The sequence below is a fragment of the Castanea sativa genome, chromosome 11 (assembly GCF_040712315.1).
Source record: "Castanea sativa cultivar Marrone di Chiusa Pesio chromosome 11, ASM4071231v1".
Lineage (NCBI taxonomy): Eukaryota > Viridiplantae > Streptophyta > Magnoliopsida > Fagales > Fagaceae > Castanea > Castanea sativa.
Genome location: NC_134023.1, coordinates 30,987,758 through 31,002,172, shown reverse-complemented (window position 1 = coordinate 31,002,172; position 14,415 = coordinate 30,987,758). Strand labels below are relative to the sequence as shown.

General features: G+C 37.4%; 1 protein-coding gene across 1 annotated transcript; it reads right to left on the bottom strand.

The window, feature by feature from the left end:
- Window positions 1-810: 810 nt before the first annotated feature.
- Window positions 811-14,120, bottom strand: LOC142617489 (uncharacterized). The gene is made up of 2 exons (XM_075790371.1): window positions 13,579-14,120; window positions 811-1,615 (listed from the first exon to the last, which is right to left on the bottom strand). Exons 1-2 carry the CDS (start codon window positions 13,902-13,904, stop codon window positions 1,198-1,200), a joined length of 744 nt encoding a protein of 247 aa, XP_075646486.1. The 5' UTR covers window positions 13,905-14,120; the 3' UTR covers window positions 811-1,197.
- Between the last annotated feature and the right edge of the window lie 295 nt (window positions 14,121-14,415).

Here is a 14,415-nt window from a genome sequence, read left to right as displayed (position 1 = left end):
AAAAAACAGCAAGTCTCACCATGAATTTAAATTATGAAAACTCAATATTGCATATAATAATAATAATAATAATAATAATAATAATAATAACTGACTATCACGTGAGGAGTATTTTCAAAATATTAAATAATTACTCAGTAACTTTTTTTCCATCATCTATACGATAATTTTCCCCCTCATTTAGTAACCTTCACCATTTTCTCTTTCCAAGCACCTATCCTTGTAAGAGAAACCCAAAACATAATCAAGAACACTTCCATCGACAAAATCACTACACCGATCCCAACCTCTTAAGACTTTTCTCTAAAACAAAACACTCCCATCATTGATAAAGCTCCCATTCCTCCCCACATGTCACAAGTCAAGACCACAATATCCCACCTTGACAGCACTCCCTCCACCCCAGAAAGTTCAAACTGGACTAAAATTCACCGTACGTTCACCACCTCTGGTTCCACTTCTTATACAGACTCGCCTTATGGTCCTCTTAGCCTTCATCCTCTTCTTCTTAGTCAGCAGCACAGAGAGGGGGATGAAAACCCACCCTCTAACATTTAACAGGACAGAACGGAACAGATGCCCCCATGCTAGGCCAAAATTGCCATCCTTAATTTACTTCAGTATATGTTACACGTGAGCTAAAAATGTAATTATCAATGTCAACAACCCCTCTGAAAAGATTAAACTCTAGGGACTAAATTGATATCCATCCCAAGCTTAGAATAAGACCAAAATATAATGTACCTAAACATTAAAGCTTAGAATAAGATTAAATGGCAATTCTTTTCTAAGCCCAAACGTGGGGTCAAATTGGATCACAGCTTCGATCCCTGACTGTCTAAAAATATACAAGAATATAGTCTCATAGACAATGTTATACACTTGACCAATCTAAAAATAAAGGAGCTTGCATTGAACCTATACTATACTGAGTATACAATACTTATACAATAGTTGAGCAAGACTGAAACCTCAAGTCTGAGTAATTACAACATGCATATACAATTCATATTAGCTGGTGCTAATAATTCGATCAACTAAGCACTACATAAGTCAACTGCCTGTCAACTTAAAGATCATTTTACAGACTAAACCAGGAAACCAGGTTATTACACATATACATTGACGACATTTCGAAGCTCTAGCTCAATATTTACTTGATCATACCTTGACATAAACCAAAATTCTCAAAGCAGTTTAGTCATAATAAGTTCTCTTTGAAGATGAAGGAAAAGAAATTTCAAAATAAGTTGGTTTGGGGGTTGAGGGACAACCAAGAGTTTGGATCAATTCCTCCACAGCCAGCACACGAAACTTTGAAGGTGAATTGAAAGCGATGTTGTCAACACAGTGCTCAAATATCTTTCCTTTCTTATCAAATTTGTATACTGAGGTGGCATCAAATCGACCACAACTCTCCCACAGGACTCGTGGGATACCATGGACAGTCCATCGAACCATCATAATGTTCTCCTTGGGCTGCCACACACTAATGATGTCAACCCATAAAGCCTTAAAAAATATCCTTCCATGGAATCGTAGTGCCCAGAAGATTGATTTGTAGTTTTCAATGCCACTAAAAGTATTGAGAGGATCTTTAAATACGATGTCATCCCTGTCCAAAGTAGAAAGATAGCAATTAGCAATAATTCAACAAGCACACTTGCCACAGAATGGAAGGATTTCAACAAAATTCCATGTGAGGCGTAAAAACGTTTAAGAAACCTATTGAAAAGCCAATTTCATAAAGCTCTCATCTAGGCTGCAGGCATGTCCTAAGGCAACAAAATAACTAATTTCTATGGACATTGCTCCCTTCACAACTGCAAACATTATAATTATAAATCAAATAAAATAAGTAACAAACATTATAAAAACTCCAATATAATATAGCCTGAAATCTCCTTACATTCATTTGCATCTATGGGCTCAACACTACAAACTCATTTCTCAAAAATCTGCAACAATTTTTTTTTTTTGTCATAATTTCGCAAAATCAACATACAACTAACTGCCCAACCCTTAAATCTAATATTAAGACATAGAAATGATACTCCAATGTATTAGTCATCCTAGGTCAAAAAACTAACAGCATTCGCATATAAATATATTTTAAATGAAACCATATCTACAACAAGAAGAAAAAAGCCTCAATCCCAAAACTTGGGGTCAGCTGTGGATCTTCAAAAGATTAACCAAGGCCAGTTTTCTGTCGATGTCTTATTGAGAGGGGTGGTGGATGATTTTGCTTGGGTTTGTACAGGTGTGTATGGCCCCAATGAAGATGGACAGAGGTCTGCTTTGTGGGAGGAGTTGTCAAGGGTGCGTGCTAGGTGGCCATGGCATGGTGTTTGGCAGGTGATTTCAACATTATGAGATACCCAAGAGAGAGGCTTGGCTGTGAGTCTTTTAGCCCAGCTATGTCTGCATTCTCAGATTTTATAGAGAGCAATTATTTGATTGATTTACCGTTAGAGGGGACTTCTTTTACCTAGTTTGGAGATTCTGGTATATCCTCAATGTCAAGAATTGTCAAGGTTTTGGTATCTCTAGATTGGGAGGAACATTTTGGGAATGTATCCCAACAGGTGCTTCCTCGTGCTATTTCAGATCATTGTCCGCTTTTATTGGAGGCTGCTGGTGTTCACCGAGGTCGATGTGCTTTTAAATTTGAAAATATGTGATTGAAAGCCGAGGGATTTATTGATAGAGTTCAGCAATGGTGAAATGGGTACTGTTTTGTGGGCTCTCCAAGTTTTATTTTGGCACAAAAATTAAAGGCTCTGAAATCTTATTAAAAAAGTGGAACTGAGAAGAGCTTGGTGATTTGACTTTTAGAAAGAAGAATTTTCTGACTGAATTAATGGGGTTAGATGCTAGAGAGGAGTTGCTGGGTGTATCGAATGAAGATCAAAATCATCGTATTCAGATCAAAGATGACATAGAACATTTGGCTTCTCTGAAGGAGATCTTCTGGAGACAAAAGTCTCGTGCCTTGTATGTGAAGGAGGGAGACAATAATACTCGTTTCTTTCATAGGTTAGCAAACTCTCATAGAAGTGCGAATCAAATTAGGAGGATCAAGGTGGATGGTGTTATTTACAAGGATGAGTCTGATGTGCGTTCTTAGTTAGTTCATTTCTATCAGGGGTTGTATGGGGAAACTGAGGTGGGGCGCCCTACTATGAATGGGTTAGATTTTGCATGTATTGAGGAGGATGAGAGGTTGTCCTTAGAGATGGGGTTTACAAAGGAGTAAGTTATCCAGGTCCTAAGGGAGATGGAGGGTGATAGAGCCCCTAGTCCTGACAGTTTCACCGTGGCTTTTTTTCACAAATGTTGGAGTAATGTAGAAAAGGATGTCATGGATATTTTTGTACACTTTCATCAATACTTTGTGTTCGAACGGTCTATGAATGCTTCTTTTCTCACTTTAATTCCTAAGAAGTGTAATGTTGTTAATATTAAAAAATTTCGCCCTATCAATTTGGTAGGTAGTGTGTTCAAGCTATTGTCCAAGGTGTTGGGCTAACAAATTGAGGGCAGTGTTGGATAATCTTATCTCTGAGTCTCAAAATTCCTTTGCTGGTGGAAGGCAAATTCTGGATTCAATACTTATTGCAAACAAATGCATGAGCAAACAAATGCCTAGATAGTAGGTTGATGAGTCGTTTACCGGGTGTGGTTTGCAAGCTTGACATTGAAAAAGCATACGACCATATAAACTGGGATGCCTTGTTTCATTTGTTGGGTCGAATGGGTTTTAGGGAGAAATGGAGGGGGTGGATTAAGGCTTGTGTCACTTTTGTCCGTTTTTCAGACCTGTTAATGGATCCCCTGAAGGTTTTTTTGGAAGCTCTCGTGGTTTGAGACAAGGCAACCCATTATCCCCTCTTTTGTTTCTTTTGATAACGGAGGTCTTAAGCAGAATTTTGAGGAAGACATAATAGAGTAATCTTATCCGGAGTTTTCATGTGGGAGCAATGAATTCTGTCGATGTACATATTTCCCATTTGTTGTTTGTGGATGACACTATCTTATTTTGTGATGCTTCTAGGGAACAACGGTTTTCCATAAGGTTGGCTTTGTCTTGCTTTCAAGCTTTTATAGGGTTGAATGTTAATGTTGAGAAAAGTGAGATTATCCCTGTTGGGGAGGTGCATGATCTAGACGTCTTGGCTAATATTCTTTGTCGTAGAGTAGGCAGTTTGCCTATGAAATATTTGGGGATGCCATTGGGAACTTCGTTTAAGATAGCTTCTATTTGAATCCTATTTTGGAGAAGATTGAGAATAAAGAAGCATCTCTATTTTTTTAAGAGTGGTAGGCTCACATTAACAAAGAGTACTCTTTCAAGCCTTGCAACGTATGTTTTCTCTCTTTTTACCATTCCTAAAGTTGTGGCTGCTAGATTGGAAAGTATTCAGAAGAATTTTCTATGGAGATATTCAAAGGGGTGTTTCAAATACCCTTTGGTGGCTTGAGAAAGGTGTGCTTACCCATTGAATTGGGCGAATTGGGGATAAGAAATGTGGTGTTTTTTAATCAAGCTTTCTTAGAGAAATGGTTGTGGAGGTATGGTCATGAAGTTACCCATCTATGGCGGAGAGTTATATCCACAAAATATGGTTAGGGTCAAGGGGGGTGGAGTACTAAAGTATGCAGGAGGGCTCATGAATGTGGTCTTTGGCAAAGTATTCATGAAGGGTGGGAGAGTTTTTGTAAGCATTTGTCTTTCGTAGTGGGTGAAGGTACTCGTATCTGTTTCTGGCATGACAGGTGGATTGGTGATAATACCTTAAATTTCTCTATCTTGAGCTCTACGTGTGTTCAGCTGACAAGGAAGCTTGTATTTCAAAGGTTTTGTGGATTCCGAAAGGGGTACTATTAGAGTTTGGGATTTAAGATTTTATAGAGAATTTCAAGACTGGGAGATAGCAGCATCTTATTCTCTCCTTGAGTTTATCCAATCTCATATTCCTCATGGTGCAGGAAGTGATTCTCCCTATTGGCGGCCCAAAGGAGATGGTAAATTTGACACCCGGTCTTTCTACCATGTGATAAAATTCTCTATTCCCTTGGAAAGGTGTTTGGAAACCGAAGGTTCCTAAGCAAGTGACTTTCTTTTTATGGACAGCTGCTCATGGTCGAATTCTTACTTCAGATAATCTCATGCTTAGGGGTCGCTGTGTGGCAAATCGATGTTGTATGTGTCGATGAAATGGGAGTCGGTGGACCACCTTCTCCTTCATTGTCCTGTTACACACACTTTATGGATTTTTATGCTTCAAGCTTTCGGCATTCATTGGGTCATGCCAAGCTCGGTGGCGGGATTGTTATTTTGCTAGCGTCAATTGCTTGGGAATCATGCTTCAAATATTTGGAACTTGAGTCCAAGTTGTTTGATGTGAAGTGTTTGGTTGGAATGAAATCGTCATTCCTTTGAGGACACTGAGAGGACATTGGAAGAGTTAAAGGTTCTATGCCAGCGGAATCTTTTTGATTGGTCTTGTTGTTGGGGTTTTATAATGAGTGGGTTCTTTCCAAATGCTCTTCCAAGGGAAGATAGAGTTGGAAGTCTCCCTTAACTCATTATAAAACCCCAACAACGATCCCATTCATGATTGGTCTTGTTCTTAATTAACAAAAATCTTTTTTATCTACATGACAAAATAAGAGAACTGGGAAAGAACCCACTCATTACTTGTTCACTTCCCAGCAATTTTCTTTTGGCATGGATAGAAGTGGATGAGAGGCAAGTTGAGTTATGAGCACAAGTGTCCAAAAGGTGGTTTCATGCATTGAACATTTGAACGTATCTGCAACTAAACCATGGCATACAGATAGATCTAATGCATCTCTTTTCTTTTACTTTTTTTGATAAGTAAAAATGGTATGTACGAAAGGCTACTCTATGCATGAAATGCACAAAGCAAACCCAAAAATTACAAGAAGAAAAAAACAGAGAAAATACATAAAAGAAAACCAAGCAACAAATTAATTACAAAAGAGAAAGAGAGCTAAGAAAAGAAGGGAGAGAATCACTAGTCGTGAGTCCCCAAGCACTTGACCAATAAAAAAGTGTTTCACTAAAAGAAGCAAGCATCTGATCACCGAAACTATCCAAATCCTCAAAAGCCCGCTGATTCCGTTTTTTCCAAATACACCATAGTATACAAAACTAAACTAAATTTCAGATCTGAGATGAATGCTTCCCCAACCAATTCCACCAGCCAAAAAATTAATCTGGAATCGATCTAGGTATGACCCACAACAATCCAAAAGTTATAAAAACAAAGCTCCACAATCAATAAGCCATCACACAATGAAAAAGTAAGTGGTCTATCGTCTCCCCACAGTGTCGACACATAATGCACCAGTCCACAAAATCCAAGCCCCTCAATCTCAGGTTATCACCCGTTAGGATCTTATTCCAAGCGACACACCTAACGAAAAAAGAAACACACCTAGGGACCTTAACTCTCCATATACCTTTTCAAGGAAAAACAACTAAGGGAGAATCCCGCAACTTGTTATAATACGACCGAATGTCAAAATCCCCATTATAATTCAACTTCCATCTCATCCGGTCTCCAACATCCATTGAAGGAGTATTGGCTCCCAAGATACGAAGAAAATGCAGCCATTCATCCATCTCTCAATCATTAAATTCCCGAATAAAATGAACATCCCAAATTTTTCTATCCTCCAGTCCCTACCTTGACAAAGAAGCTTCTACAGAGGCCTCCCTGTCCATAGCAATACCATAAAATCTCGAGAAAGCCAATTGGAAAGGTTGATCCCCATACCACCCATCCTGCCAAAATCTCACTCTATTCCCCAACCCAACAACAAACTGAGCATTTTTGCTAAAATCCTCTCAACCCATACAAATACCTCTCCACAAACCACACCCATGAACTCCCTTACCTAGCTTAGAAGTCCATCCCCCCCACTCTTCCCCAAACTTTGAAGCTACCACCCTCCTCCACAACCGATTCTATTCTTTCCCAAACCGCCACAGCCATTTCCCCAATAAGGCCTTATTGAAAGTAGTAAATTTCCTTATACCCAAACCACTGTTGGCTATAGACACACAAACTTTATCCCATCCTACCAGATGAGTCTTACTATCACCCCATAGAAAATCCCTTTGCAACTTGTCAATTCTATTAGCCACATAAGTAGGAATGGTGAATAGCGATAGAAAATAGGTAGGAAGACTAGATAATGTACTCTTAAGTAGCGTCAATCTACCCCCCTTAGAAAAATACAACTTCTTCCACCCGGCCAACTTCCACTCAAATTTTTTCAAGATAGGATTCCAAATTGAAGGAGAGTTATGCGAAGCCCCCAATGGCATGCCAAGATAAGACATAAGCAAAGTTCCAACTCTGCAGCCCAAAATTTCAGCCAAGGCATGCACATCATCTACCTCCCTTATTGGAACCATTTCACTCTTCTGCACATTGACCTTCAAACCTGTTATAGCCTGAAAACTAAGTAACAACAACCAAATATGAAGAATTTGCTCCACATCCGCATCACAAAATAGAATAGTATCATCTGCAAATAATAGATGTGAAACACGTTCCCCACCACCCCTCCTACCCTCAGCTTTAAAACCACGGATTAAGCTAGCTCCCTCCACTCTTCTCAACATTCTACTAAAAACCTCCATCATAATCAAAAACAGCATAGGAGATAGCAGATCCCCTTGTCTTAAACCCCTTGAGAGTGGTCTTTTTAGCTCGATTAATTATGGCTCTACCTTAGCAAGACAAAGAGGTATTATTAGGGATAAGGCTCTACTTGTTTCTCAATGAGTGTAAAGCTATTGTCTTGGAATGTCAGTGGCTTAAATAGGTTGGAAAAGCAGCTTTAGATTCGTAATTTTCTTCGTACTTGGAAGGCTGATATTGTGTGTTTGCAAGAGACTAAACTCGAGTGGATTACTAGAGGAATTGTTTGAAGCATTTGGAGTTGTCCTTATATTGATTGGCTGTACTTAGGTTCTGAAGTTGTTTCTAGAGGTGTTTTTTTGATGTGGGATCAAAGAGTGGTGGAAAAGGTGGAGGAAGCCATGGGATTTTTTTTTTTTTTTTTTTCTGTTTCAAGCAAATTTAAAAATGTTGGTGATCATTTTGAGTGGGCTTTCTCAAGAGTCTATGGGCCAAATTCAAACAAAAAGCGTTGTAAAATGTGGGAGGAATTGACCGGGCTGATTAGTTGGTGGGATTTGCCATGGTGTTTGGGAGGTGATTTTAATATGGTCCATTTTCCATCAAAGAGATTAGGGGGCGTAAGTTATACCCGAGCTATGCATGGTTTTTCTAATTTCATCGCTCTTCATGGGGTAATGGATATACCTATGGAAGGAGGTCTTTACACTTGGTCTAATAGATCCTCAGCATCAAGAATAGACCAGTTTCTCTTCTCTCCAATTCTGGCAGATCAGTTCACTCTTTCCTCCCAAAAAAGGTTGTCTAGAGTACTATCAGATCATTTTCCAATTTTATTGGAGGGGGGGAGTCAACGGAGAGGGAGAATTCCTTTTCAGTTTGAAAATATGTGGCAAAGGGCAAAGGAGTTTGTGGATAAAGAGAAGTATTGGTGGGCATTTTATATGTTCCAAGGTACTCCTAGCTATATATTGGCTAAGAAGTTGACACCTTTGAAATTGGATCTAAAAAAGTGGAATGAAATGGAGTTTGGCAATGTCACCTTTAAGAAGCAACAATTTTGGAGTAAGTTGAATGCGTTCAACGCTAGAAGGGAGACGCACACTCTAACAGCTGAGGAGAAGCTAGAACAGATTAATATCCACACAGAGATTGAGAAGTTCACTTTATTAGAAGAGATTAGTTGGAGACAAGGCAATCCTTAGTCTCCTTTGCCGTTTGTCTTAGTCATGGAAGCCCTTGGAAGAATGTTCGACAAAACTGTCCATGAAGGTCGCTTGTCAGGCTTTCGTGTGGGTAATTTAGAGGGAAGATCTTTAGTGGTATTTCATCTCCTCTTTGCTGATGACACTCTAATTTTCTGTGATACCGATCTTGATCAGCTTCTGATTCTCCGTATGGTGCTTATTTGGTTTGAAGTGGACACTAGTCTAAAATAAACCTGAGCAAGTCAAAATTGATTCCTGTTGGAGTGGTGCATAATATAGAGTTACTGCTGTCTGTTCTTGGCTGCAAGCAAGGTAGTCTTCCTATGAAATATTTGAGTCTTCCTTTTGGTGCTAAATTCAAGAATAAGACAATATGGAACCCGATTCTAGAGAAGATGGAAAGGAGATTAACAAGATGGAAATGTTTGTATTTATCCAACGGAGGTAGAGTTACTTTAATTAAAAACACTATCAAATTTACCTACTTATTTTCTATCTTTGTTTCCTATCCCTACTACTGTGGCTAATCAAATTGAAAAATTCAGTGGAATTTTTTATGGGGAGGGATAGGGGACGAACCCAAATTTCACCTAGTTAAATGGGCTACTATTTGTACTCCTTTATCTTTAGGTGGCTTGGGATAATGAAAGTGAGACTTTTTAATGAAGCTTTGCTTGGAAAGTGACTTTGAAGATTTGGGCTTGAAAAGGCTGCCTTGTGGAGGCAAAATAGAGGTGAAATATGGTTGTAGATGGGGTGGTTGGCGTTCTAGTTTTGTTTCTAATCCTTATGGTGTTGGTTTATGGAAAAATATTAGTCAGGGATGGCTTTCCTTTTCTCATTACATTCTGTATGATATTGGTGATGGGTTGAGGGTAAAATTTTGGCACGACCGTTGGCGTGGGGAGACGCCACTTGCTATCAGTTCTCCAGAATTGTTTCAATTTTACAGGAAATAAGGAGGGAAGTGTGGCTAAGCTTATGAAGTTCACTGATGGGGTCCTTTTTTGGGATGTAAGCTTCTTTAGGGGTTTTCATGTTCGGGATTTGGATGCTATGTCGAGCTTTTTGGTTACTATATATGGCTCATCAGTAAGGGGATTTGGGGAGGACAAGATGTGTTGGAAAACAGTTAGAAGTAAGGGGTTTATGGTTAAAGATTATTATAGTCTTTCTAGGTTCTATTGATTTTTGTTTTCCATGGAAAAGCATTTGGCAGCAGAAAATTCCTGCTCAAGTAGCTTTCTTTGTCTGGACTGCTGCTTTGTAAAAATGGTTGACAATCGACAATTCAAGAAAAAGGAAGATTTGGATATTGAATTGGTGTTATATGTGCAAATGTAATGGTGAATCGGTTAACCATCTTTTTCTCCATTTTCCGGTTATTATGGATTTGCGGTCTATGGTTTTTGGTTTATTTGGAGTAAGTTGGGTTATGCCACAATCAATTGTCGGGCTTCTAGCTTGCTAGCTAGGCCAGTTTGGTAGTCATCGAAATGGGAATATATGGAGAATCATTCCCCATTGCTTAATGTGGTGTCTTTGGAAGGAAAGAAAGAGTAGATGTTTTGAAGATATTGAGAGATCCATACCTGGCCTTAAGCTTTTTTTCTTTAAAACTTTATTGTATTGGTTGTCTGTCTTGCGAAACCAATCATTCTCTGCTCTTTTTTTTTTCTTGATTCTTGTAATTTTTATTCTTGATTGTTGACCCTTGTACACTCCCTATGTACTAGGGTGTCCTTTTTTTGATATCCATAAAGCGTATTACTTATCAAAGAAAAAAATCAGCTAGAGACCCATTAATCAAAATAGAGAATTGAACTGTGGATATACAAGTGTGAATCCACTTACATATTAAACAAACGGGCTTGAATTTGAACATTGGAATTCTATTCCAATACTTTTACTTAGAAGTACTATTTCAGTGATAAACAGTATGAATTTTTTTTAATAGAAGGTCTGCTGTTAATTTATTATGATATTATTGTTGACAGGTAACATTGATAATCTACTTAAAGATGACTGAAAAATACAGGCCTAAGAAGAGAATGAATATACACCTTTTCCACACTTTCTGTGCATGTACTCTTAATTGAATGAGATGCTCAATCAAAATCACAAAGTTTATTTTCATTTAAACTTCCAAGTAGAGATGACAAAAGAAAAAAAAAATCTGCCTAAAAAGTGTAATGATCATAGTTTAAAAAATCATAGGAGAAAAATGTGTACTTAGCTTATAAAGTCATAGCTAGCTTCAGTACTAGAGTATCATAAGCTTTTTGGTTTGGCCATGCCCAGATCCCTCTCAGAGGAGATCCTAGATTGATTTTTTTTTTTTTTTAAATGAATAGATGCAAATAGCCTCAGCAGTCAGCACATAATTTTTTTGAAGTACCAAGGACTATAAATTTAATTGCTGTGATGCTTATGATGATGTGTAACTTACCCATAAATGATTAATAAATTGTACTCGAACCATAAAATTAACGCATGTGATTTTTAATTTAAATAACATAAAGAGAAAAAAGAAAAAGCACGCACTTTATTTCTATTACATTTCTTAGTAAAATATGTTAGTTCTCAAAATAACCACAAATCAAATTCCGTTACATAATTTACTCCCAAATTTTTTTTTTTTTTTTAAAAGAAACAGTTACGTACACAATTTATTTATTGGTTGCTTTGAGGTAACCAGGGCCTCCAAGTTTAATAAAATGGACTACTTCAAGGGGGACAAACCACCACAACACAAGAGTTTTCACATAATAAAGTGCATAAAACTTTATTAATTAGTGTGTGCTACTTATGTATGCTTGACCAGCATTAAAACCTAGAAATTAGGTATCACTATAGCACTGAAACACTTAAACCCTAACAAATAGGAACAGATATTGAACAAACAACCAACTATTGCCTAAAGACTAGGACTACCAGATAATCTTTCTGAAACTTTTTTCAATATACATATAATGCACATTACATTACTCCCCCCTTAAAGTCAACCCTTGTCCTCAGAGGCAAAGTTGGAAACTTGTCATTAAATATGCACCAATCTTCCCAAGTTGCTTCTCACAAACTGGACCACTTCTTGGGATTAAAAAGATCTTGCAACCATGCATCTGCAATGGTAAGTTTTTTGGTTCTGCAAAAATGTCTTCAACCCAATCTAAAAGTTGTTGTATGTTCAGGTTGTGTAAGCTTAAAGGATTTGATTTTTGTAATGCTCACATGGCCTTCCTATCTTCTGGCTCACATTGCTCACCACCCTCCTTTGTTGGCTTCTCTTTTGCTTAGCCATTATTAGCTAAACACAAGGATTGCATTGACGTACACTCCCTTGATCATTTTCATTTGATCAACTACCAATTAGCATATCTTTCTCAGCTTCTCCAGGCATCCTAACCATTGTTCCTCTATGCCTGAGTCTGATACCAATTGTTACTAACAAAGTTTTTCATTGGTTGCTTTAAGGGAACCAAGATCTCTAAGTTTGATGAAATATACAAATTTTGAGGGAGTCCAAATCTTTATAACACAAGTGTTTTCAGATAATTATAAAAACTTATCGATTAGCACTTGCTTCTTGTATATGCTTGACCAAGATTCAAAGCTAGAAATTAGGTACTGTTTTTATAAAAAAAACGAGTCACCCAAGCATACAGGAAGTATAGAAATTAGGTAGTGTTATAGCATTACAACCTGAAGTCCTAAGAAAATAAAAACAACTAATGGAACAAACAACCAACTATTGTCTAAAAACTATGACTACCTGATTATCTTAATATTCCCAAAACAATTCTGACACTGTCACCAAGCACATGTTTCCTACAAACTCAAACTAACTAAACACTCAACCACTTCTTGGAATTGAAAAGATCTTATGACCATGCATCCGCAGAGGTGTTAAGTTATTTAGCTATGCAAAAATATAAATTAGGCATCATTATAGCACAACACCATTTATGTCACAACCTAAAGAAGGTTTAACCACATCTGTGATTGCAACATGCTTTAAAATGACTAGTCAAGTTACAATTAGGGCTCCTCCAAATTACTTATATAGGCCAATCCGACCTAATAAATGCCCAATCTAGGACTCAGCACAAGCCCACACAACACACTCTAAATCCAACCATATAATCTGGGCTATCACAATTTAAGTCCTAAGAAATAGGAACATTATATACAAAAAACAACCAACTAATGCCTAAAGATTTGGGCTACCTGAGAAGCTTAATAATTTTTTTGATAAATTTGATAGTTACAATGGGGGAGGGAGGATTTGGACTCTAAACATGTCCATTAGAAACATAAGAAGGTGCCAATTTGAGCTACAAGGCTCTTACCACAGATGCTTAATATTTCCAAAACAATTTTGACACTATCACCAAGCTTGCAATTCCTACAAACTCAAACTAAGTAATCAATAATCTTTTACTTATTTTTTTCAAAAACATAATGCACGTAACAAATTCAGAATTTTTAATTTCCATTTCCAATCACATCAATAAAATAAGCACAATTAACTTTTTTGCTAAATTGATTTGAAGTTTTAATTTTAGTATAAACAAAACGATTACGCAACAACAAATTCATGAATTTTCTTTCTCTTTCGTCTTTCCCTATATTTTCTCAGCAACCAAACAAATAGATTATAAAAAATAAATAAAAAATCAGATTCAAACCTGTAGATATCAAAAGTGAGCTCCTTATAAAAGATCCCGGGAAACTCCTCTCTGAGAGTCCGAATCGCATAGCCCATATTCACGTAGTAATTCTGCTTATCTTCCTCTTCTTTGCTGGGCTTCGAACCTCGCTTCACCGGAGCTGAGAATAGTCCGGACAAATTCAGACCCTGGTCCAGCTCCGAAACCTTAACCCTAACCCTATCCCTAGACCCAACCATCCTATTGTTCCTCAATGTAACGAAGCTTATGGGATTCCTTGGGTTAGGGTTACAGAAGAACTTCGGCAAAGTGGAAATTTCAGGCGAATGGACGAGAAGAGCCATCGGAAGATCAAAATTTAAGAACGGAGAAAGTTTAGGTGTTAGGGGAACAGTGGGATTAGAGAAAGTTCAACCGAGAAAACAAAGCCATTTTTTTCCGGGAAAGTTTTTTTTTTTTTTTTTTCAAATTGGACTTGTTTGGCTGAAGAGAAAATGAGAAATCTGTTTGGATAATTGGAATTATCGAGTAATTAAATTTAAAAGTTAGAAGAAAAATGTGATTGGCGGCTGAAATTCGTTGGGGACAATAAAAATAATTGACATTAGTGAACTTACTCTGATCTGGGCCGTACGTTCGAGTAAAGGTGAATCTACGGTAAAGATATATTGCCACGTACACTTTAAAGGATTCAGATCCTCTAGAGTTCCTAGGGTACTCTACCAGTAGAGTTAAATTTAACCATTTCTTTAAATGATTTAATGGTTTAGATTACGTCAAGATTTCATTAATAATATTCTTGAAATAATAAAATAATGTTGTAAACAAAACAATTAAGATGATTGTTAATGAAAT

Bases quoted from the DNA above. Each gene is read 5' to 3' on its own strand.
- LOC142617489 (XM_075790371.1), bottom strand. From the start codon at position 13,904: ATGGCTCTTCTCGTCCATTCGCCTGAAATTTCCACTTTGCCGAAGTTC. The intron at 1,616-13,578 runs GTTTGAATCTGA...TACTTTGGACAG, and splicing joins CTCACTTTTGATATCTACAG to GGATGACATCGTATTTAAAG.